Source organism: Eschrichtius robustus, chromosome 1 (genome assembly GCF_028021215.1).
Source record: "Eschrichtius robustus isolate mEscRob2 chromosome 1, mEscRob2.pri, whole genome shotgun sequence".
NCBI lineage: Eukaryota > Metazoa > Chordata > Mammalia > Artiodactyla > Eschrichtiidae > Eschrichtius > Eschrichtius robustus.
Genome location: NC_090824.1, coordinates 61,310,636 through 61,336,586, shown reverse-complemented (window position 1 = coordinate 61,336,586; position 25,951 = coordinate 61,310,636). Strand labels below are relative to the sequence as shown.

The window sequence follows — 25,951 nt, the reverse complement described above, 5'->3', positions numbered from 1 at the left end:
ATCACAAAGTTTTCACAGGTCCAAGCTGCAGTGAGAGAAAAAAAATCAATGGACCAAGGTTTTCTAAATTTTTTCAACTTAAAGTTTGGGTAGTTAATGAATGGCAACATTAATCAAAATAAGAAATACTGAAATATGCATGGAAGGTAAAATAAGCTTTGTTTTAGATATGCTCATTATCATATGCCTGTGGAATAAGCAAAAGGAGATATCTTGAAGGCAGTTGGATATTTGAGTCTGAAACTCAGAGGAGAGTTTTGGGTTAATGGTCTGTATTTGGGAGCCATAAGCATTTAAGTGGAATCAAGGGAACAAATAACAACTTTTGAGGAAAGTATGAAAAGTGTTATGAAAAGGTGATAAAACAACATCTAAGAGACCAGCAGAGGAAGAACAGCCATAATAGTAAAAGAAGAAACTACATTTAAATGTTTTTTGCGCCCTGCTGCCATGATTAAAAGAGGGCAAGATCTTTGATACTAATGACCAACCCAAAGGGCAGCGTTTCTAGTGGCTTTTCTGTCTCCTCTATTGGAAGGATGATTTTTATCCATGTCTCTTGGATTTCCCTGGTTCTTTCTCCTAGAAAAATGAAATTCAGAAGCCAAATATGTTTGATCAGGCAATCTCATTGTCTAAATAGTAGAAATGGAATGTTTTTTTCTAGGGAGGAAATTGTCCAGCCAACAAGAATTCTCCTCTCACATTGACAGATACAAAAATTGCTCTCAAAAATGGAATCTATAGTGAGATTTTTCAATTGAGGATAAGGAATTTGTCCTGTTTTCACTTCTTTCTCTCACTTTGGAAAAAATATTATCTAGTCCGTAAGAGTAGTCCAACCCCATAAAAAAATCAGAAATAAACCTTAAAAGTCACAGTACTTTTGGAAGCAATGTAACACATCAGAGAGATCAGGGATGTGGTAATTACACCTTGCAATGTATTCCAACTCCAAAACTCAATAGCAGTATGGCTGTGACCAAATTACCTTCTATATGCTTTGGTTTGTCATCTGATGATAACATCTACTCCATGGAGTTGTAATGAAAATTAAATATGTGCATAAATTACTTCTTATAGTTCCTGGCACATAGTCAGTATTCATTATGTATTACTTGCCTTTTAAAATGTATCACAATATTCATTAAGATTGAAAAATGAAAGTAAACCAATTCAGAAAATTGGTAAATAACTTATGGTTCATCTACTTGATGGAAAACTATGTATTTCGTTGTAGTACATACATCTTACATAGACACAAAGAAAATATAAAAGTGATGTTAACTGAAAAAACTAGGATTTCTCTCTAAAATGTAGCTGCAAATGTATTTTTAAGTTTACAAAAAGATTTGTTATAGAAAATAATAGATTGTAACTATTATTTCCTACTTACGTACAGTGTCATCAATTTACTTTCTTATAATGTGTTACTAAACTAGCAGATGAAATACACCAGTAAATACTTACCCAGTTTGGGTTGGCTTCGTGAACACAGCCTGAAGGGGGCTACTATGCCACAGCTAGCCGGGAGAGAGTCCGGGAAAAAGTCTGGAACTACCTAAGAGGCAAGAGACCATTGTTTCGGGGTGTGCGAGGAGAGTGGATTCAGAGCACTGCCTAAACAAGCTTGAGAGACAGGCAGGAGCCGCAGCTATCAGTGCGTACCCCAGAGACAGGCATGAGACGCTAAGGCAGCTGCTGCAGCCACCAAGAAGCCTGTGTGCAAGCACAGGTCACTATCCACACCTCCCCTCCCGGGATACTGTGCGGCCCGCCACTGCCAGGGTCCCGTGATCCAGGGACAACTTCCCCGGGAGAACGCATGGCACGCCTCAGGCTGCTGCAACGTCACGCTGGCCTCTGCCACCGCAGGCTCGCCCCGCATTCTGTACCCCTCCCTCCCCCCGGCCTGAGTGAGCCAGAGCCCCCGAAGCAGCTGCTTCTTTAACCCCATCCTGTCTGAGGGACGAACAGACACCTTCAGGCGACCTACACGTAGAGACGGGGCCAAATCCAAAGCTGAACCCCAGGAGCTGTGCAAACACAGACGAGAAAGGGAAATCTCTCCCAGCAGCCTCAGGAGCAGCGGATTAAATCTCCACAATCAACCTGATGTACCCTGCGTCTCTGGAATACCTGAAAGGACAACAAATCATCCCAAAATTGACACAGTGGACTTTGTGTGATTTTGTCTGTATAGTTAGGCTTTTACCATTTATCCTAGGGTTCTGTCTGTACGTTTTTGGTTTTTTTGTGGGGTTTTTTTTGTATAGTTTTTTAGCAGTTGTTATCATTGGTGGATTTGTTTTTTGGTTTAGTTGCTCTCTTCTTTCTTTCTTTTTTATTTATTGCTTTTCATTTTTTTAAAATTCTTAATAATTTTTTATTTTTTATTTTAATAACTGTTTTACTTTATTGTTTTCTTTCCTTCTTTCTTTTTTTCTCCCTTTTCTTCTAAGCTGTGTGGCTGACAGGGTCTTGTTGCTCCGGCCAGGTGTCAGGCCTGTCCCTCTGATATAGGAGAGCCAAGGTGAGGACAATGGTCCACCAGAGACCTCTCAGCTCCACATAATATCAAACGACAAAAGCTCTCCCAGAGATCTCCATCTCAACGCTAAGACCCAGCTCCACTCAACTACCAGCAAGCTACAGTGCTGGACACCCTAGGCCAAACAACTAGCAAGACAGGAACACAACCCCACCCATTAGCAGAGAGGCTGCCTAATATCATAATAAGCTCACAGACACCCCAAAACACACCACCAGACATGGTCCTGCCCACCAGAAAGACAAGATCCAGCCTGATCCACCAGAACACAGGCACCAGTCCCCTCCACCAGGAAGCCTACACAACCCACTGAACCAACCTTAGCCACTGGGGGCAGACACCAAAAACAAAGGGGACTACGAACCTGCAGCCTGTGAAAAGGAGACCCCAAACAACAGTAAGTTAAGCAAAATGAGAAAACAGAGAAACACACAGCAGATGAAGGAGCAAGGTAAAAACCCACCAGACCAAACAAATGAGGAAATAGGCAATCTACCTGAAAAATAATTCAGAGTAATGATAGTAAAGATGATCCAAAATCTTGGAAACAGAATGGAGAAAATACAAGAAACGTTTAACAAGGACCTAGAAGAACTAAAGAGCAAACAAACAATGATGAACAACACAATAAATGAAATGAAAGATTCTCTAGAAGGAATCATTAGCAGAATAGCTGAGGCAGAGGAACAGATAAGTGACCTGGAAAATAAAATACTGGGTATAACTACCGCAGAGCAGAATAAAGAAAAAAAGAATGAAAAGAATTGAGGACAGTCTGAGAGACCTCTGAGACAACATTAAATGTGCCAACATTCGAATTATAGGGGTCCCAGAAGAAGAAGAGAAAAAGAAAGGGACTGAGAAAATATTTGAAAAGATTGTAGTTGAAAACTTCCCTAATATGGGAAAGGAAATAGTTAATCAAGTCCAGGAAGTGCAGACAGTCCCATACAAGATAAATCCAAGCAAAAACATGCCAAGACACATATTAACCAAGCTATCAAAAATTATATGCAAAGAAAAGATATTCAAAGCAACAAGGGAAAATCAACAAATACCATACAAGGGAATCCCCATAAGGTTAACAGTTGATCTTTCAGAAGAAACTCTGCAAGCCAGAAGGGAGTGGCAGGACATATTTAAAGTGATGAAAGGGGAAAACCTACAACCAAGATTGCTCTACCCAGCAAGGATCTCATTCAGATTCGACAGAGAAATCAAAACCTTTACAGACAAGCAAAAGCTAAGAGAATTCAGCACCACCAAACCAGTTTTACAACAAATGCTAAAGGAACTTCTCTAGGCAGGAAACACCAGAGAAGGAAAAGACCTACAATAACAAACCCAAAACAATTAAGAAAATAGTAATACGAACATACATATCGATAACTACCTTAAATGTAAATGGATTAAATGCTCCAACCAAAAGACATAGACTGGCTGAATGGATACAAAAACAAGACCCGTATATATACTGTCTACAAGAGACCCACTTCAGACCTAGGGACACATACAGACTGAAAGTGAGGGGATGGAAAACGATATTCCATGCAAGTGGAAATCAAAAGAAAGCTGGAGTAGCAATTCTCATATCAGACAAAATAGACTTTAAAATAAAGACTATTACAAGAGACAAAGAAGGACACTACATATTGATCAAGGGATCAATCCAAGAAGAAGATATAACAATTGTAAATATTTATGCACCCAACATAGGAGCACCTCAATACATAAGGCAAATGGTAACAACCACAAAAGAAAAATCGACAGTAGCACAATCATAGTAGGGGACTTTAACACCCCACTTTCACCAATGGACAGATCATCCAAAATGAAAATAAATAAGGAAACACAAACTTTAAATGATACATTAAACAAGATGGACTTAATTGATATTTATTGGACATTCCATCCAAAAACAACAGAATACAGTTTCTTCTCAAGTGCTCATGAAACATTCTCCAGGATAGATCATATCTTGGGTCAGAAATCAAGCCTTGGTAAATTTAAGAAAATTGAAATCATATCAAGTATCTTTTCTGACCACAACGCTATGAGACTAGATATCAATTACAGGAAAAAATCTGTAGAAAATACAAACACATGGAGGCTAAACAATACACTACTAAATAACCAAGAGATCACTGAAGAAATCCAAGAGATAATCAAAAAATACCTAGAAACAATGACAATGAAAACACGACGACCCAAAACCTATGAGATGCAGCAAAAGCAGTTCTAAGAGGGAAGTTTATAGCAATACAATCCTACCTCAAGAAACAAGAAACATCTCAAATAAACAACTTAACCTTACACCTAAAGCAATTAGAGAAAGAAGAACAAAAAAACTCCAAAGTTAGCAGAAGGAAAGAAATCATAAAGATCAGATCAGAAATAAATGAAAAAGAAATTATGGAAACAGTAGCAAAGATCAATAAAACTAAAAGCTGGTTCTTTGAGAAGATAAACAAAATTGATAAACCATTAGCCAGACTCAACAAGAACAAAAAGGGAGAAGACTCAAATCAATAGAATTAGAAATGAAAAAGGAGAAGTAACAACTGATACTGCAGAAATACAAAGGATCATGAGAGATTACTACAATCAACTATATGCCAATAAAATGGACAACCTGGAAGAAATGAACAAATTCTTAGAAAAACACAACCTTCCAAGGCTGAACCAGGAAGAAATAGAAAATTTAGACAGACCAATCACAAGAACTGAAATTGAGACTGTGATTAAAAATCTTCCAACAAACAAAAGCCCAGGACCAGATGGCTTCACAGGCGAATTCTATCAAACATTTAGAGAAGAGCTAACACCTATCCTTCTCAAACTCTTCCAAAATATAGCAGAGGGTGGAACACTCCCAAATTCATTCTACGAAGCCACCATCACCCTGATTCCAAAACCAGACAAAGATGTCACAAAGAAAGAAAACTTCAGGCCAATATCAATGGTGAACATAGATGCAAAAATCTTCAACAAAATACCAGCAAACAGAATCCAGCAGCACATTAAAAGGATCATACACCATGATCAAGTGGGGTTTATCCCAGGAATGCAAGGATTCTTCAGTATACGCAAATCAATCAATGTGATACACCATATTAACAAACTGAAGGATAAAAACCATATGATAATCTCAATAGACACAGAAAAAGCTTTTGACAATATTCAACACCCATTTATGATAAAAATCCACCAGAAAGTGGGCATAGAGGGAACTTACCTCAACACATAATAAAGGCCATATATGACAAACCCACAGCCAACATCGTTCTTAATGGTGAAAAATCGAAACCATTTCCTCTAAGATCAAGAACAAGACAAGGTTGTCCACTCTCACCACTATTATTCAACATAGTTTTGGAAGTTTTAACCACAGCAATCAGAGAAGAAAAAGAAATAAAAGGAATCCAAATTGGAACAGAAGCAGTAAAACTGTCACTGTTTGCAGATGACATGATACTCTTCATGGAGAATTCTAAAGATGCTACCAGAAAACTACTAGAGCTAATCAATGAATTTGGTAAAGTAGCAGGATACAAAATTAATGCACAGAAATCTCTTGCATTCCCATACACCAATGATGAAAAATCTGAAAGAGAAATTAAGGAAACAGTCCCATCTACCATTGCAACAAAAAGAATAAAATACCTAGGAATAAACCTACGTAAGGAGACAGAAGACCTGTATGCAGAAAACTATAAGACACTGATGAAAAAAATGAAAGATGATACAAACAGATGGAGAGATATAGCATGTTCTTGGATTGGAAGAATCAACATTGTAAAAATGACTCTACTACCCAAAGCAATCTACAGATTCAATGCAATCCCTATCAAACTACCAGTGGCATTTTTCACAGAACTAGAACAAAAAATTTCACAATTTGTATGGAAACACAAAAGACCCCGAATAGCCAAAGCAATCTTGAGAAAGAAAAATGGAGCTGGAGCAATCAGGCTCCCAGACTTCAGACTATACTACAAAGCTACAGTAATCAAGACAGTATGGCACTGGCACAAAAACAGAAATATAGATCGATGGAACAGGATAGAAAGCCCAGAGAGAAACCCATGCACATATGGTCACCTTATCTTTGATAAAAGAGTGAAGAATATACAGTGGAGAAAAGACAGCCTCTTCAATAAGTGGTGCTGGGAAAACTGGACAGCTACATGTAAAAGAATGAAATTAGAACACTCCCTAACACCATACACAAAAATAAACTCAAAATGGATTAAAGACCTAAATGGAAGGCCAGACACTATAAAACTCTTAAAGGAAAACATAGGCAGAACACTCTGTGACATAAATCACAGCAAGATCCTTTTTGACCCACCTCCTAGAGAAATGGAAATAAAAACAAAAATAAACAAATGGGACCTAATGAAGCTTAAAAGCTTTTGCACAGCAAAGGAAAACATAAACAAGACGAAAAGACAACCCTCAGAATGGGAGAAAATATTTGCAAATGAAGCAACTGACAAAGGATTAATCTCCAAGATTTACAAGCAGCTCATGCAGCTCAATATCAAAAAAACAAACAACCCAATCCAAAAACGGGCAGAAGACCTAAATAGACATTTCTCCAAAGAAGATATACAGATTGCCAACAAACACATGAAAGTGTGCTCAACATCACTAATCATTTAGGAAATGCAAATCAAAACTACAATGAGGTATCACCTCACACGAGTCAGAATGGCCATCATCAAAAAATCTACAAACAATAAATGCTGGAGGGGATGTGGAGAAAAGGGAACCCTCTTGTACTGTTGGTGGGAATGTAAATTGATACAGCCACTACAGAGAACAGTGTGGAGGTTCCTTAAAAAACTAAAAATAGACCTACCATATGACCCAGCAATCCCACTACTGGGCATATACCCTGAGAAAACCATAATTCAAAAAGAGTCATTTACCACAGTGTTCATTGCAGCTCTATTTACAGTAGCCAAGACATGGAAGCAACCTAAGTGTCCATCGACAGAGGAATGGATAAAGAAGATGTGGCCAGTGTATACAATGGAATATTACTCAGCTATAAAAAGAAATGAAATTGAGTTATTTGTAGTGAGGTGGATGGACCTAGAGTCTTTCATACAGAGTGAAGTAAGTTAGAAAGAGAAAAACAAATACCATATGCTAACACATATATATGGAATCTAAAGGAAAAAAATGGTTCTGAAGAACCTAGGGGCAGGACAGGAATAAAGACTCAGACGTAGAGAATGGACTTGAGGACATGGGGAGGGGGAAGGGTAAGCTGGGACGAAGTGAGAGAGTGGCATGGACATATATACACTACCAAACGTAAAATAGATAGCAAGTGGGTAGCAGCCACATAGCACAGGGAGATCAGCTCGGTGCTTTGTGACCACCTAGAGGGATGGGATAGAGAGGGTGGGAGGGAGACGTAACAGGGAGGGGATATGGAGATATATGTTTATGTATAACTCATTCACTTTGTTCTAAAGCAGAAAGTAACACACCATTTTAAAGCAATTATACTGTAATAAAGGTGTTAAATAAAAACCCAATTTGACTTAAGTAGTAACTTGAGGAAACAGTTTAATGAAGCTATTAAGACAAATAATACATTAACCTATAAACTGAAATCTGTAGCTTTCTAGTAGCCAAAACTCTAGTGGAAGTAGCTTTGCAATAGGAACAAGGAAACCAGGCCATATTTGTTAACTGTCTTATCTTACGACGTTGTATGAGGGTTTCCTTGTCTGTGCTTCAGTTTCGTCATTTAAAATAGAGAAATTCTAATCTTAGATCTAACCCTTTTCCTATTCATGACGTTTGTGGGAAGCTATTGCTGAGTAACATGTAAAGCCATTGGGGCCTATTTTATTAAACTACGTAATTTTTTAAAGGATGTTATTGATTTGGACAGTAAAGAATAGCCTGCAGGCAAATCCTGCAAGGTGGTTCGACAGACAGACACACCTACCTTCCTGTCAGCACAGTCCATGTTTGGCAGGTGTAGTCCATTCCTTACAGGAAAGAATAGGTGCTTCATTGTGTTTCCAAAGTCAGTAAGCTTTTACAAAACTAAGCAATTGACATTTTTCTCATTTCTGAGATCAAATTTTCATAAATCATTCAACCTGAATAAACTGAGAATGTGGTTGATCTAGTAATTGTTGAAATATAGTAAATACATTGCAAAATGTGATATTTAAGTATTTCCTCCTAACCTCTTACCTTAGCAAGATGTATTAAGAGTTCTAAATGGAGAGATATCCTACTGTATGGAAAAGAAACTAAAGTAAAATGAGTCCATCTGTAAAGGAGAAGGCAAAAGAAGCACAAAACACGTTCATCTCAGTAATTTGGCATTCTGTTGAATCAGAATTCATAGTGATAATAACTGTGCAGAGTAGAGCTTACTTTTACATTATGAGGAAGTTTTTTTAATAGTAGTGCAAATGATATTTTGGGGAGGGATATATTTAACCAACTTGAAAGTAATATTTTCTAACTTTTTACAGCACATCCTGAGAAATTCTATTAGTGGCATAACAAGGTTTCTACTGGGAGTCATTTGTTAACAGTTAATTCAAGTTATTATCATATTTTACAGTACAGTTAGAATTTCATAGTGACATTTTTCTTCCCCCTCCTCCACAATTCAACTTAGTGAAACTTTGTCCTAAAGGATTTATGTAATCCTATGAATCATAGTATTCAGTGTATAAAATAGCACTAGTTTTTATCACTAGGGAAAGTCCAACTAATACTTATCTGTGAATACAGTGAATTGTCCAGTAAATCTTCTAGTTCGTATTTGCATCACTAGCTTAAAGCTGGTTTAATGGTTGTATGTTACTTGTGTAAAATTTACATTTGAGAAATTTGTAGTAATAAATTTAAGCAAGATTTGCCTTTTTACTCTAAGATCATTACTACGTTTCTCAAAGCAAAGATATTTTTATGCACTGAATTATTTGTTTCATATTCCTGTTTTCTATTAACGGAAGTCTTGATATATGCAGAATCATCCAATAAACTTGAGCTGTTTTCAGTGTTGCATGCATCCAATTAGTCCATCTAAAACAGTGTGTATGACGCTAAGAATACCCTCATTCCTTTAGTGTCTAGCTCTGTGCTGTGTTTATTTGCAAAGGACCCTCATGCATGGGTCCATATAAATGAGGCAAGCTGGAGCAGACTAGACTGTGTCACTCACCAGTCTTTGAGGAGGGAGCTTTGTGTATATGAAAACTGCTGGGTGTGATTTTCACTTATAAAGAAGATTTCTGTGTGTGTGACACCAAGCAGGATTTTTGGTTGAGGTTTTATGCTTACGGTAAAGAAAATAATAAGGAAAAAAAAAATTAATGATCTGATTCCATCATCTTTTGTCAAGCAAAACTCTCACTCATTCAATGAATGGGATTTCCCTCCCATAGAGTAGTCTAAGAACCTACCGAATGACTTCTGAATTTTTGACTCTATTTTCAGTATAATTGGTGAGTTTTTAATCAACTGAAAAATCACTTATCTTTGACTCAGAAGCATATGTAGTCATTGCTAGCCTATTTATATTACTCAGGAATAGAAACTTTTAAAATGTAGTACAGAAAGTCTGGTTTTGTTAGCATCAAATCATTTTTATACATTTAAGTTATATTCATACCATTGAGATATCAAGTTTTTCCAACCTAGCCACCTAATACCTGGCTTTAAACAGAAGAAATTTAATGCATAACAGTTGTACAGTATACCAATATGTTACTTAGTTAGCTAGGTAACAGATCTAAGGCTGATAGTATTTATGTATTGAAATATGTACTCTTGGTGAAAATCAGTTTGAAACTGCTCTACGTTTAATATGCCATCTTGTCATTGCATAGTAATGACTTCATTCATAACCGTAATGCAAGTAGGTAAATGTATTAAAATGAGTATCTTAGATTTTTCATGTAGCATCTAATGCTGACATAATCTGAAGATCTGGGTTAAAGTTTGTGTTTTTGCTGTTTTTTTAACCTCAAATGCTTGGCACTCTGCACCCGTGCCTCTCACTTACAGTAATGCTTTGTTTCTTAACATGACTACCAAGAGTGCTTGGTCACAGGCAAATACTGTTCTTTTTCAGCCAAAACATTCCTGACAATAATTGCACTTTTTATAATCATTTTTTTCCCTCCTGCCCCCCCTGCCCCCAACTTAGGTTGGAAAGGCTGGTGGACGTCCTGAGGAAGAAGGTTGGAACAGGGACCATGAGGACAGTGATCTGACTGAGAAAAAAACGACAGTCTGGGGAAGCAATCACATCTGGTGACCAGGCTGCTTCATTCAACACTGTGTAAACACTAAAGCCTTAACTTAGCAAACAGTTGTTAGAAGTGGGACACTCCAACCACATTCCAAGCTGAGATAAAATCAAATCACAAATGTTTAACCACTTTGCTGCTGACTTGAGTTATTTATCCAAATGTATTAACTACAGACTTTTACCAATGGGTAGCTATAAAGTTGCAGCTTATTTTGTAACTATTTTATATCTCACTGTATTTAATATAAAGATTTTTGCTGAAAGACCATTATAGAAACATGGTAAAGTTGGTCAGGATCATATCTTCACATATGGCCCTTTCTGAATCAAAATACGGCAAAGTAAATATTGCCTAAACCTTAATCCACTGTGTTAGGTCAAAACTTCAAATACATACATTTTTCAATGTAGAGTTTATTTCTTAACCAATGAGAGAAGCACATACATAAGAGTATATAGTCCTCCTTCAATGCATGCATGTAATCTTTGTTAGTTTTAAAGAATATTAAGTATAGATACCAAGAATCAAATGTGTAATTTGCCTTAATAAGAGTTTGGTATATTAAAATTACATTAATCAAAGGCATGATTTTTCTTTCACTACAAATAATGCACACTGTTTTCAATAAAAAGAGGGTATTGTTAATGTGTACTTAGAAATTCATGGTGTCAATATTTTTTTAATGTTGGGTCTGAATAATGATCTAAACTCTATTTAAGCTGTAGAAATTGCCAAGTCTGTCTAATAGGCTGGGATACTTTTGGCTTGAAAATTAGCATGTGCCAGCATGATGCTAAAAGGCAAGAGCCCATCAAACATATTAAGTATTCTTTTTTATTATCTTTATTTAGATTATCATTTGAATTTTTATAATGGAGGAGGGGAATCTAATATATAATATAGAATAAAATTATAATTAAAAATATAAAGACTTGGGGAAAAAAGTAAACCTGCGATTTGGTTCAGGATACCTACTTTTTTTTAATTTAAGAGATAATTTAAAATAATTACATCATGGCAGTCACTTCTAATCATATGAAATTTTGAATAAAACTAAGATTCATGTATTTGGCTATAGGAAAAAAAATTTATTTTTAGATTGAATAGATGAGAAGCTGATAGAAAATAAATATGAACGCAGCAGGATGAAATTGACAAGTAGAGATGGAATTAGTGAAAATTTTGTAGGCAAGTGAAAAATTTTCTAAGTCCATACAATTTTTTAATTTATCTTTGAGATTGAACTAAATCTACCATTGCCTGTTTTCAGGACAAGTACAGAATAATTTATTAACACCATTGGAGATTATGCCTTTGAACTTTTTTTACTCTATGATAAAGGTGCTTTACCATAGGGTAACAAAAGAATCATGATGCAAACAAGCTCTATTTCTTTCATATTAAATCCATTGAATTAACTGATAGACTCATCCCACTGAGTTCAAATTTAGAATTTACTCATGTTGCCTACTTAAAAAATTTTTTTTAACTATGAGAATTAGAAAATAAGGAACGATAGGGGTTAAAAATAAACTAACTGGATTTACTCTACAGTCCTAAAGAGAATTATAGCCTCTCACAAACCAGTGACTATATAACTATACAAATTTGGAATAATTTGGTCATGCATGTAGTCTTCTCTCTGAGCTCTAACTGAAACATGTAACAGCTCCCTATGTGAAGGAAGAGCACCTTTCAAGTCATGCGGGTAAGTAAAGAGAAACAGTTCTTGTCACAAAATAGTCCATTCCTGAATCCTCTTCAAATAAATCACAAGTAAACTTGAATTTTCAGTTTATTCCTGAAGAACAGACAAACCTTTATTGAGTTATTTCGCTTGAGGTTTTATAAAACACAAAGTGTAGAATAAAGACATTTTACAATTTCCAAACATCTCTTTTTGTAACTATACAATCAGATTAGCACAACTAGTTCCTATAATCAATATCCAGAACTGTTATAGAATTTGATATTATAACGTTAAATTTACAAAACAATTCTAACATCTACTATTGCTCAGTGTAGGTAAACTCCCCCAATTACCACATCCCCTTGAAAATGAGTTGTCTACAAAATTACAAATGCTTCAAGTAGTCTTTTTTTGGGGGGGCGGGGAGGGTTGTATGAAGGAATAAGCTTACCCACTGAAGATCAGTTCTTTACATATTCAATTATAATGCAACATCTGAAGTATTCCACCACTGCCCAGAGAGGTTGTTTGAGTTTACTTTAAACATCAAGTCTAATTCCTATAGTAACATGAGAATTTACTTTCCCTTGTAAAAAATAAGTAGTTCAGAGGAAAAGCAGAAAAGATCATATAAACGTGTAGCACTTGATGATTTACAAAGTCCTTTCCCAGCTGTATTTTTATTTGATCCTATCAACAATCATATAATAATAACAATATATTATATATGTCAACCACGTAATAATGATAATGATGATAGTAATTTTAGTAGTAGTAGTAGTACATTTTGCAAGCAAGGAAACACTCTCAGCGGGGCTAGGAATTTGCCAAGGACTGGCTAGGACTTAAAGCTGAGGTCTTAAGACTAAACTCCATGCAACCGTAGGTCTCCAGACCTTTCATAAAAAAAAAATTAAAAATCAAAGATTTTAACTCCTGCAATTTATTTTATTATTGTACCATTTCTTTTATACATATATGTGTGAATTTTCTACACATTTCTTTCAATGAAGTACTATAATATGAGCTGCATATGCAAATAGCATCACATTGTTACTACCTCCCTATAGTGTTATAGTGGCAGCCTTAGCCTTAGCCTTCACTAATTAGGATATTGTGACAATTCATTGTTGATAAAAAATAGCCTGAGTTGCTTATAAGCAAAGCCTAAGCAGTTATAGCGAAGTTATTAGTTGATTATTAATATGTGAGAAAGTTTCATTCTACGTTTATAAATAAGCCATTATGTTAAAATTATTTAAAATATTTTTCTTTTTTCAGTGAGAAAGTTGATCCTTTGTATATTTCCGTATTCAAATAAACTGATGAATCTTCTTATCAGGTCACTTACCAATAGAATTAGTTTATTGCACAAAAAGAGTTAGAATATTAAAAATTTATAGTTTTAATATTGAATAAAGTTGCATCAAAAACCATTTTGTAGATAGTGTATTTTTAAAGATAATTATTGAAGTGTCTGTCTTTAAATACTCATGACTAGTGAGGCATTATAATGATAAAATAGCCATGGCCTATACATTTGTCTTCTGGCATAAGGTTTGTATAGAACCCCAATTTTTCACAAGACATTATTGTGTTGTTGATAACTACTATTTTCAGCTAACCTGTCTATCTATTCGTATTGAGTTATATATAGATATATAAATACACAGACACCTACACACACAAATACATTTGTCTTTCTAAAAAATTGATTTATAAGTCAATTGTTAGGCTTCAGTGATTTCAGCATTTTGTTCATCTTTTATTACAAATGCATGTGGTTTCTGAGGCTTTTAAATAAATACATGAAATGGCTGAAAGATTGATATTGCTCGTGCTTAGCTAAATATGTCATCTCTAGAAACGATGTGGTTTATTTTGGCACTGTTTTAAAAACTCAAATATTTTAAACATTTGTTAAGTTGGAGCTTGCACATTTGAACTAGTAGCATACGTTCCAGAATAGCATCTCAAGTTACCAAATTTTTTGTAATCCTTGTACTAGAATAACTTTTTTTTGGAAAGGTTTTCTTTTCTTTTTTATTATGTACTTTAAGTTAAATTTATAAAGGTTGAAGTTATTTTTAATGTAGGATTTCATAAATAGAATTGGACAATGATAAATGTATATTTTTAAGAATCATTAAAATATTGTGTCCTATTGATATTTCTTTGCAGAAATCTTAATATACTTAATACACTTATTTTTAATGTTTATTGTATATTGTTTTCTAATGTATATTGTTTTCTAAATATAGTTTTGGAGAATGCTTGTACTTTGGAAGCCACCAGTTTCTTGACTATCAGATTTATTAACAAAGGTGCATTTTAATGCACAAACTCAGATATCTGAAATATATATTTACTTTTTAGTCATATAAACTCTCTACTGCAAATCCTACACATTTCAATGCAGTTATTATACATTTAATCAAACTTATAAGTGTTCAGTCCTGAAGACACTGTACTAAATATGCCTATAAAATATACTGCAGTAAGGAAACAGATTAAGTTCACTGTCAAACTGTGTCTGACTTTCCTGACAAGTTTAATGAAGATAAAATTCATTATGAACAAATATATTAGGTACCTTACTACTTGCAGGAGTAAAATATTAAAGAGAAATAGTATTTTTGGTAAACATGGTTAAAAAGAACCTAAGAAGGGAAATCAAATTCTCTTAATTAAAAAATAGTAGACTGATTCAAATCTACTACAAGGCACCTCTACTAATTTTGGAATTTGTATGTGGAATTTTGCTGTAACCAATAGCTGAAATCTAAAAACATTGCTACTGTTGTGTTTGATTATTCAATCAAGATAAGGTAAATATAAACAGACTATGTAACACTCTATCACCTGTAGTGAACTTAGAATTTAAAGCTTAAGGTACATGGCTAAAAGAGGACCAGGGTGGGGTGGACAGTAGGAATTGTTGGGGTAAAGTTTCTATAAACTGTCATATTACTGTGTAAAAAAATTGTCTCACCATGTATGGCCTTTGGGATATTGTCATACATTTTACTTCTACATAGGTATACAATAATAATTTTGTTATTGTGTTTGCTTTAAACAATCAACTATTTTTCAAGGTGATTTAAAAAGTGAGAACAACCTTATTTTATATTTACCCACGTATTTACCATTTCTGGTGCTCTTCTTTATGTAGATCCAAGTTTCCACCTGTTACCATTTTCTTTCTTCCTGAAGTATTTATCTTTTATACAATGCAGGGCTGTAAGTAATGAATTCTTTCAGCTTTTGTATGTTTGAAAATCTCTCTCTCTCTCTTTTTTTTTTTTTTTTTTTTTTTGGTGCCTTCATTTTGTGAAAAAGAAAAGTTTTTTGCTGGCTATAGAATTCTAGGTTAACTTTTTGAAAAATATTTTCAGATGTTGCTCTACTGTTTCTGGCTTGCTTTGTTCCTGCTGTCGTTTTTATTTTTGTTCTCTATACATATATCCTTTGGCTGCTTTAAGGGTTTTCCCTTTATCACTTGTTTTAGCCAATTTGATTGTGATGTGTTATAAATTTCTGCATGCTTCTGTGCTTAGGTTTTGTTGAACTTCCTGAACTGTGGGTTTATAATCTTTATCAATTTTTTTAAATTTTGGCTATTATTTTTTTCAATATTTTTTGTCCTCAGACTCTTTCCTCTTTCCTCTTTAATGGAACTGCTATTTAATATATATTAGGCCACTTGAGATTGTGCTACAGCTCATTCATTCTTTGTTCATTTTGGGGAAGGTCTCTTTTTCCTCTGGGTGTTTTATTTTGGATAGTTTCTATTGTTTCGTCTTTAAATTTACCAGACTTTTCTTTTGCAGTGTCTAATGTGCTCTTGTTAATCCCATCCAGAGCCTTTTTCTTCACAGACATATTTTTCGCCTCTAAAAGTGAAAATTGGGGCCTTTTAATGTCTTTCATCTCTCTCCTTAATTTGTTCGTGCTTTACCTTATCTCCTGGAATATAAAAAATACAGTCATAAGAACAGTTTTAATGTCCTTGTCTGTTAATTCTGTTATCTGTTCTATTTCTAAGTCTGTTTCTATTGATTTCTTTATCATGAATTACATTTTTTTAGTTGAAGTATAGTTGATTTATAATATTATATTAGTTTCAGGTGTACAACATAGTGGTTCAATATTTTATAGATCATACTCCATTTAAAGTTATTACAAAATAATGACTGTTTCCCTGTGCTGTGCAATCATGACTTGTACTTTTCTGCTTTGTATGCCTGATAACTGTTTTTGGATGCCAGTCATTGTGAATTTTAATTCGTTGGGTGTTAGATATTTTTGCTTCTCATTGAAAACTTTCAGACTTTCTTCAGGGATGCAGTTACATTATTTGGAAACAGTTTTGAGACACAGAGAAAGAAAGAGAGAGACAGAGACGCAGAGAGAGGGAGAGACACACACACACACACAGAGAAAGACACAGAGAGAGACAGACGAGAGAGAGAGGTTCAGTAGGTGGGACCAGAGCGCCTTTAGTCTAGGGCTGATTCCCCCCCACAGCTCAGGCAGTCGCCCTCTGAATACCTGATGCCCTGTGCAGTAGGAGTTTTCTCTGCTCTGACTGGTCATAACCATGTGTGAGTTTTGGTCATTGTTCTGCCTGCGCCTTTCTGGCGGTTCTTACCTTAGCCTTGGCAGTTTACTTACACACGTATGCTTGTCCATACTCAGAGGAAGACTCAAGGAATGCTCTGTAGCTCTCCAGAGCCCACTCGCTCTCTCACTCTCTCTCTGTGCAGCAATTTTTGTTCCAGAATTCCCCCCTCCGATACTCTTGATTGCAAATTCTAACCACCTTGGCCTCCCCAAGTTCTCAACTCTTACGTTCTCGACTCAGGGAAGCTGCCGGGCTCTGTTTTGTTCCCCCTCCTATACTCTGCTCTGTAAACTTGCCGTATGATAAACTGGGGTAATCTTAGGACTCCATTTCTTTCCTTTCTCTCTGGGATCACTGTCCTGTGCTGCCTGTTGTCCAAAGTACAAAAACATTGATTCAGGTATTCCCACTGTTGTTTTTGTTGTTGTTGTTGCTTTGGTTTTGGTGGGTCTTTTTCTTTTTTTGTTTTGTTTTGGGGTTTTGGTTTTGGTTTTGGTTTTTGTTTGTTCGGTTGCTTGGTTGGTTTTTTAAGGTGGGGAGGGTAAATGTGGTCCGTGTTATTCCATCATGGCCAAAAGTGTAACTTCTCCTATAACTCTTTTAAAATGTCATCTTCTTAATGTCTAGCTTCCCTCTCCCCTGTTGAGAAGTCAGCTGTCAGTCTTAATGTTCTTCTCCTGAAAGTAAAATCTCTGTTTTCTCTGATTGCTTTTTAGATCTTTTTCGTGGTTGGGTTTTGGGGGTTGTTTTGTTTTGTTTCGTTTTGTTTGGCAGTTTTATTTTGTGCCTAGATGTGATGTTCTTTGCTTGAGTTCATAGACCTATTAAATCTCTGACTTCATATTGTTTGTCAGTTTTAGAAAAGCTTTGCTCAGTATCTTTTTCCCCCTCCTTCTATGACTCCAATTATATATATTTTATATTTTTTTTCACTGTGTTCCCGCATATCTCTTCTGTATTTTCCATTTTTTTCTCTATGTGCATTAGTTTTGAATTTTCAAAATTACCTGTCTTTTATTTCACTAATCCTGTCTTCTGCTGTTAAAGCCATCTATTCAATTCTTAATTGCAGATTTTGTATTTTTTAATTCTACAGTCTCCTCTTGATGTTTTTGGTACATTTCAATTCTCTGGTGAAATACTCATCTTTCTAAATATATTGTCTCCCCTTTGCTTATAACTATAAGAAACTATAGTAACTTAGTTACTGTAAAATAGTACTTAAAAATCCATGTCTGCCAACTCCAACATCTGAATCACCCATGGGTCTTTCTCTATTGTCTGTTTTGTTTCTAGGTGTCTAGATGCGTGGTCCTGTCTCTTGGCATGCCTCTCAATTGTTGATTTAATGTAAGACATCCTGATCCTCCAGGTGATTTTGTTTTCCACCAGAGAGGGCTTAGCCTTTCCTCTATTGGAAAGATTGAGTGGAAGCTAATCACCTTAATCCAGTCAGGTATGCTGAGTTGAAGCGGGGTTGCAGTTTGAGGCTGTTTTCTTTGGTTTGCCTCTTTTGCTATGGGGTAGCTCACTAGGCTTTCAACAGTGAAGGTAATATCTTCACTCCAGTCCTTTTAGATATTCTCATCTGAGCTTTTTTAACCTCCCACTTACGACAGCCCAGAACTTGCCAAATACTTTGAAGGGGAAACTAGGCATGTGTTTCAGGCCCCTTTGGTTCTCCCGGTCTGTCGCTCCAGCCCTGAAAGATTGCCAAAAGCTCTGCTGGTTTCCCTGTCCCTAGCAGCAGTCTTCTGCCAGGACGAACCCAGAGCCAGCAAATGCCTTCAGGGGAAGAGCGGCTGCAGACCATCAGTTTACCTCTCAGTTCTCTCTTCTCTGGAATCTTAGTTCCTCTAGTTTTCTTTGTTTCAGCCCCTCTCTGATACTTTTAAACAAATATGTTATGTATTTTGTCCAGCTTTACTAGTTGTTCCTTGGCAGGAGAGTTGGTCTGCCATGAACGACTCTGTTCTGTCTGGAAGCAGAATTCCAGTGAGTTTTTAATTTCTGTTATTGTATTTTTCATTTCAGGAAGTTATATTTTGTTCATTCCCAAATCCATTTGATCATTTTTGTTGTCTCGTTTCTATCTCATATTTTCAACCCCTTTTTAATTTTCCTATATGTTTTAAATGTGCTTATTCTATACTTCTGATTATTTTAAAATCTCAAGTATTTACTGCTCCAGTTTTGAGATTATTTCTGCTAGCTACATTTATCTTGCCTTGTTTCTTTAGATGTTTACTGATTCATGAATGTGAGCTTATATGTCTTAGGATTAGTCTCTGTGGGTCTTTTCAGTCCTGAGTTGAAGGTGGGTTCCTTCATAGAGGCTTTGCATTTGCTTCTGCCTGGGAACATGTACAGGCCTTAGCACACTTTAAAATCTTAATTTGAATTTTATTGGGCCACTTAAATAATAATCTGGGATGAAAATCCACATGAGGGCTAGCTTGTGTTTATAAAATTCATAAGGGGAGTATTTTTTTCTATCCTCCATTCATAGTCTAAGATTTCTCTTCGTGGGTGGGCCCTGGACTTTATCCCCTATCCCCTACTCTATTAGGAGGCCATGAACACCAAAGCTCAACTTCACCTCTATCATAAGTCAAATGCCCTCAAGGTAAAAACTGCCCTTCATGCTTCACATACCATTAAGGGTTCCCAGTTTAACTTAGGTTTTGGCCTCTGAGTATTCCTTAGCAACTTGCCAACATCATGATGCATTTGAGGAGATGTTTGTAATTTTCTGTCCAACATTTTTAGTTGCTCACTGTGGGAGGTTCCAGGTCCATCATAGTAGGAAACTCCAGTCAGGGCTGAATGTTACTAAATTTACACACACACACAGAGGTATAATTATACTACTAATAAAATGTTCTGAATTTAGTATCACTTGTATACATGATTAAAATGAGTAGGTAATAAATTTACCTTCCAAGATCCGTAATTGCAGCTGTTTGTCCCCAACAGTAACTACAAGCAGTTTTTCATTAGAGAAAAGAAAATGATTGAATAATCCAAATTAGCCTGGGCAAGAAAACTAACAGCTGCCTAAAATGAAATGTTTGAGTTATGAGCCATGTGCCACTTTGGTTTATCTGCAGCCAAAAAGGTTCAGAATCCTTATTCAATTAACCATGTTGCTTGGGAGGGCCTGGTTGCCCTGAATAAGAGCTGCCTGGTGATGAGTAAGAGGTATCCGTGACACACAAGTTCAGACCTTGCAACTCTGTTTTTGTTGTTTGAACTTTCTTCTCTGTTGTAGCTAGGGATCCAGCATGGAATTTAAACACTTGTGTGGTAACTCCATTCCTTCAGCCATTGTGTTGTTAAGCTCTAGCTAACGAACTTTTAACACTGGTTCCGTGTAAGGTAAGGCTTAGAAAACAGCAGCAATCAACATTTCTGGCTTTATAAATAAAACCATATGTCTTTCGGAAAGTAAGATGCTCCTGCCTGTCTATTCCAACTGATCCCCTCAATAGTAGCGTTCATAACATGTATGAAAAATAAAGAAACAAACCAAGGTAGCACCTAAGAAAGCTTAAATTAAGAAGTGGCTTTTATTTCAAAAACTCACACCTACTGTAACAGAAACTTCAAAATGTATACTTGTTTTAAAACTTAGGAGCTTTGCATAAAATAGAGAAACCAAAATTACGTAATATTTGAAAAGGTAAGAGCTGCCAAATGCACCAGTCAAATATACTTTGTCTCATGTGGACTTTTCTTCCATGCCAACAGTTTTTGTTGCTTAGGGAGATCCTCCTGATAATGTCACAAAGAATGTTTCTCAAACCCATATAGATTATGTACACACTGGCTTTTTAAAGACAAGTTAGATTTTAAATCTCTAAGCTTCGTTTTGCTTCTGAACATACTGTTTTGAAACAAAAACCAGGTGACTAAAAGAGAGGAGACTGAATTTTTTTCCCCAACTTATAAACAAGTCCTGAAGATAATTCTGGAGGAGAAAATTCAAATATAGTTTGAACAGCGATATAATAATTTGACATAAAATGTCTCAGTGTTATTGCTTTGAAGAATTACTCTTTACTTGAATGTGTACACTGATTACTAATGTCTTACATCATAGTCTTACCACTTTACAAAATTAGATTTGCTTTTTGCATCTTATTTTCTTAAATTATGGTCATACTATGAAGAGTAATTATATACTTTTATTTAGGTGACATAGAGGAACGTGAACATGTAATCTCGTTTGTCAAATAAGAAAAACTTGAAATCAGTTTCCTTTCAATTAAGACCTCAATCATGTCATATAATCACTTTATTTCTTCTTTTATAAAAATTGCAACAACTTTTTCAAGAATTATAGCTACCTTGTGGACTGTAAGTTTAAATATTGCAGATATTATTGTCTTCAAGTTGCAATAAGACAAACAGTGACTTTATCATTTCTAGAATCAAAGAATGAAGAGTGCCTGTGTGCAAGTTTTCTGGGCCCATTTTGGAATTTTCTAAAAGAACCAATTGCCCGAATCATACATCGAGGTTCTGATATGTTAGTTTGTTTTTCTGTGGATGGCAAGAATATTAATAAAAGTGACTCATTCGTACTAATACCTTAGACCCTACGCTACTCCCCATTTCAGTTCCTACTCTATACTTTTATTATTTAATTCATTTGCCATTTTTAATCCTCTACTCTGTCATATTCACTTCATGAGTTTAAATCCAATTCATCCTTCAAGAACACTTTTATACCACCTCCTAACATGAAGCTTTCCCTAATTCCCCACCTCCACCCCACCACCAAGTAGAAGTTAATCTCTGCTCTGTATGATTTATAGCCCTTCCTTCATCTCTGTTAGGGCAGTTATTAAGTTCCCTGTTGTTTCATTATTCCTGTACTATCTCCCATTAGCATGCAGCTTCTGGAGGTCAGAAATTCAGTCTTGTTCATATTTCTTTGCATAGGTAAATAATGAATAATCATTCTTGTTAATGATGAAACCTAAATTTTCAAACTATATTTTTGTTTTATAAACATCTGTGTAATCTGTCTTTCTAAAAAATATATGACACTGAAAGATTAAGATTTGAGTATCCTTTTTTAAAATAATGGTATTAAAATATACTATTAGGTCAAATTATCTAGCACCTGGCACATTACCAGGTGAAACACTGAGTTTACCTGAAGACTTTAACTTTTAATTGTAATCAATTTAAAGTGAAGAGTTTTGGGGTTGGGGGGAGGGGGTAATATGTTTGATTTGATTAGGTTTGGTTATTTTTTGTTTTTCTTTTTTTAGGTTTGTTTTTTTTTAATCAGAATTTCTTGTGTTTCTGTTAAATTTTGGTCCCATACAGTCCATAGTTTGAAATTTCACTCCATGATGAAGTGAAGATGTGGTTTTGTTGTCTTGGAAAGTTTACACAAAATTTCCAGACCACAAGAGAGGTCATTTAAATCTTTATTGAACAACAGTAATAACTAAATTGCTTTCTGGAACCAAGTATGTCAAAATTCAAAGAAAGGGAGAAGGCAAGCAATGTATAAACCAGTGGGCATGTTTGGATGCTTTCTGATAATGCTACAATCCACTTTAAATCATGATTTCAAATTCAGTAATTCCTTATTTCCTAAAAGTAACTAAAGTCTTCTGAATTCCGATTATTTTGATGAACTTTCTTGAGATTTTATTTTCTGGTTCTTTATTATTCTTTCAATACCTAAGCCCTATTCTAAGATATTTGAGAGCCAAAATAAATTGTTCATGAACATTACCCACCAAGCTACAGCTCCAAAAATTAATATTTAGTTACTAATTTTATTTTATCTGTATTTTAGTCTCCACCAATTTTCATCATGCACCTTGTTGAAGGAAGATTCTAAAGCTTAAAAATGACTACCATTCTTCAATAAATAGGTCAGTAATATCAAAGGCTTTTTGAAACACTTAAGCATAGAATAGTCACTGCACTTTACTTGTGTGACCATGACATTAACACACTGAAAACCTTTAAGTTCCCTAAAGAAGACTTTCTTCTTATACATCATTCCTAGCTGTGTCTAATCAAATTATGTTTTTCAAGATAGTATGTCCTTCTCTGAAATTATTTCTAGTATGTGCCTCACACACAAAGTTAACTATCTTGGTTATAATTGACTGCCAGCAGAAAGACTCACTTTTGATAACAGTATTTTGTTAGCAATTTTCTGGGACATACATCTTCTTTCCTCATCAAGAAATAGTAAACCCAAACTACCAACATTGTTTCCCATGTCGAAAGATTAAAATCATCTTAATGAACAGTGCTCAAATGCTGGCACATGGCCAAATGAATAATCTTTGTCTTAAAGTAGCAAAAAGTGTAAGACACTACCTACGTTAAGACTTGATTTTCTTGAAATTCATCAGACAATAAGTGAAAATGCTATAGATTTTTAGCTTTCGTCTTGAACATCTGAAGTTCTCTTAGCTAGTAATTTTTTACTTAGATTTATATCTTTAATCCTAGGATCTCCCATCTCTTTGAAACCAGTTAATTAAAACAGATAATCACCTTATAGAACTTTCACATTAGGGTAAAATGAGAAAAAAAGGAATTGAGTAACTTTCATATACGACATAAGCAGGCATTTTCAGAGCTAGAAGTACAAATGTGCGTCCATTCCTAAGCTCCTGCTTCCCCGTTTCTGTTAAGAGCTGAAACTTGTGCCACCATGGTTAATGTTTTGACAGATTTTATCATAAACCTTGCTGTTGTAAATTTGCCTTGAGCCAAAATTTAACATGTTGTAAGCTCAGAAACAGTTTTTGCTGTTAGTCACGAGAAACGGAAATAAATCAATTATGCTCTTTTGAATGACAGGAGTAGAGAGTTTAACTCTTTAAAAGTTACACATGACTTGAAATTTGAGAGAAATTCTCATTTTTTATGTTCACGACCTCTCAATTGTCAATAAAACATACATAAACACTTTTTGTGACTCTCACAAGGGAGAATATGCCAAAGGAAATAATGTGGTTTTAATATGCTCACTAAATTTCATCACCAAAATATAATCCCTAATTTTTTCAAATGAAAACGTCCTTTGCCTTATTATATGGAGTCAAAAATTTAAGCCCTCAACATGTGATTGATTCAAAACCTATGAAGTAGCTACTTTGTTTCCAAATAATTTATCAGAATGCACTTCAGTTAGACCCTGTCTTATGGTGTCTGTCATCTATAACTACTTAGAGTATTTTATTAAACTTTAACTCCCAATCATTGCTATTCCTAACAGCCTGCAGATCTAGATATTTTTTCTCTCTAAAACATCTTCAATGACCATGACCATTAATAGTTACTCATAAATGCATTTGTACACAGGCTAAATCATAGCACATCGGTGAAGAAAAAAAAAGAGTTGTAACCCAGTCTTTACCCTAGAATAAATCAAATCAACAAATATTTATTGAATGTCTACTATGTGCAAATAGCCCTGGACTGGTCAGCTTTTAAAAAGCCATCCAACTTTTCACATTGACAAATCAAAGCATTATTATTTTCAAGTATTGCAGAAGCTGCTTCCATGTCCTTTAGGTGACAAAGCCTCTGAGGACCCTGCAATTACTTAGGATAAAGAAAGACAAGGAAGAGAAAGCTAATTCACAGACTGAAAAGAGAAGAACGAATAACCTAAAATATCACCAGCAGATTGCGTCATATGTGTGTGTGTATATGTGTGTGTGTGTGAGCTTATGTGTATAAGCATATATTATATATGTGTGTATATTTATATACACATATACACACAAAGAGAAGAATGAGTGAATTTGAAAAGAATAGTCTTTGTTAAGGTGACATAAGAATTGACATTTATATTTGAGTCCAGAGCTTTGCTTTAAAAATAGGCTTAATGTCTTAAAAAGGAACGAAATTGGGTCACTTGTAGAGACGTGGATGGACCTGGTGACTGTCATACAGAGTGAAGTAAGTCAGAAAGAGAAAAACAAGTATCGTATATTAACGCATATATGTGAAATCTAGAAAAATGGTACAGATGAACCGGTTTGCAAGGCAGAAATAGAGACACAGATGTAGAGAACAAACGTATGGATACCAAAGGAGGGGGATGGGGTGGGATGAATTGGGAGATTGGGATTGACATTTATACACTAATATGTATAAAATGGATAACTAATAAGGACCTGTATAAAAAAATAAAATAAATTTTTTAAAAAATAGGCTTAATGATATTTTGGCCAGTGTTAAGTTCTGTGGTACTAAGAAACCAAGTATATCATAGTATAACAGAAAGATTACTCAACTTGGCCCCCAGATTCTAAAAACTAGCTTTCCCTAAAGTCTGTTAGGAGATGTCTTCATCAATCAACAGATTTATAATAGAAGAAGTGACTTCTACAATGTTACTATAAAAAATTATGATAGAAGCCTAAATAAGTTAATTTTATCATAAATAAGAGAAGCTACTTAAAAGCGCATTTTAAAGATTCTAATTTTTATTAGGAACTAAATAAATCCACCAGTAAGAGACAAAACTTGTACACTTTATTATACTACATTATATATTATACTCTTTTATACTATATATTATACTATATTTTATGCTACAATGGTCTATGTATTTCATTTTACTAATCTGTAAAAGATAAAATAATACACTATCTACCCACATCAAATAATTAAATGTGTTTCCTTAGTGAAGTATAAAAGGGAGGCTGTCAATAGTTTGCAGTTTTACCAAATAGAATTAATCCTGGTTACTTTGCATAGAAGGTATATATATATATGACTGATGA

At 35.0% G+C, this 25,951-nt stretch overlaps 1 protein-coding gene across 4 annotated transcripts in view; it reads left to right on the top strand.

Moving 5' to 3' along the window:
* The window catches only part of MIPOL1 (mirror-image polydactyly 1), a 317,627-nt gene extending 294,578 nt beyond the window's left edge, over positions 1-23,049 (top strand). The window contains exon 12 of one of the 4 annotated variants that reach the window (XM_068532647.1): positions 22,990-23,049. In XM_068532647.1, the coding sequence (XP_068388748.1) occupies positions 22,990-23,041 (52 nt within the window). In that variant the 3' untranslated portion in view covers positions 23,042-23,049. Of the gene's footprint in view, positions 1-10,748; positions 11,819-22,989 lie in introns of those variants that run through there. The other 3 variants (XM_068532746.1, XM_068532830.1, XM_068532608.1) reach the window with 3 other exon arrangements.
* Positions 23,050-25,951: the final 2,902 nt, after the last annotated feature.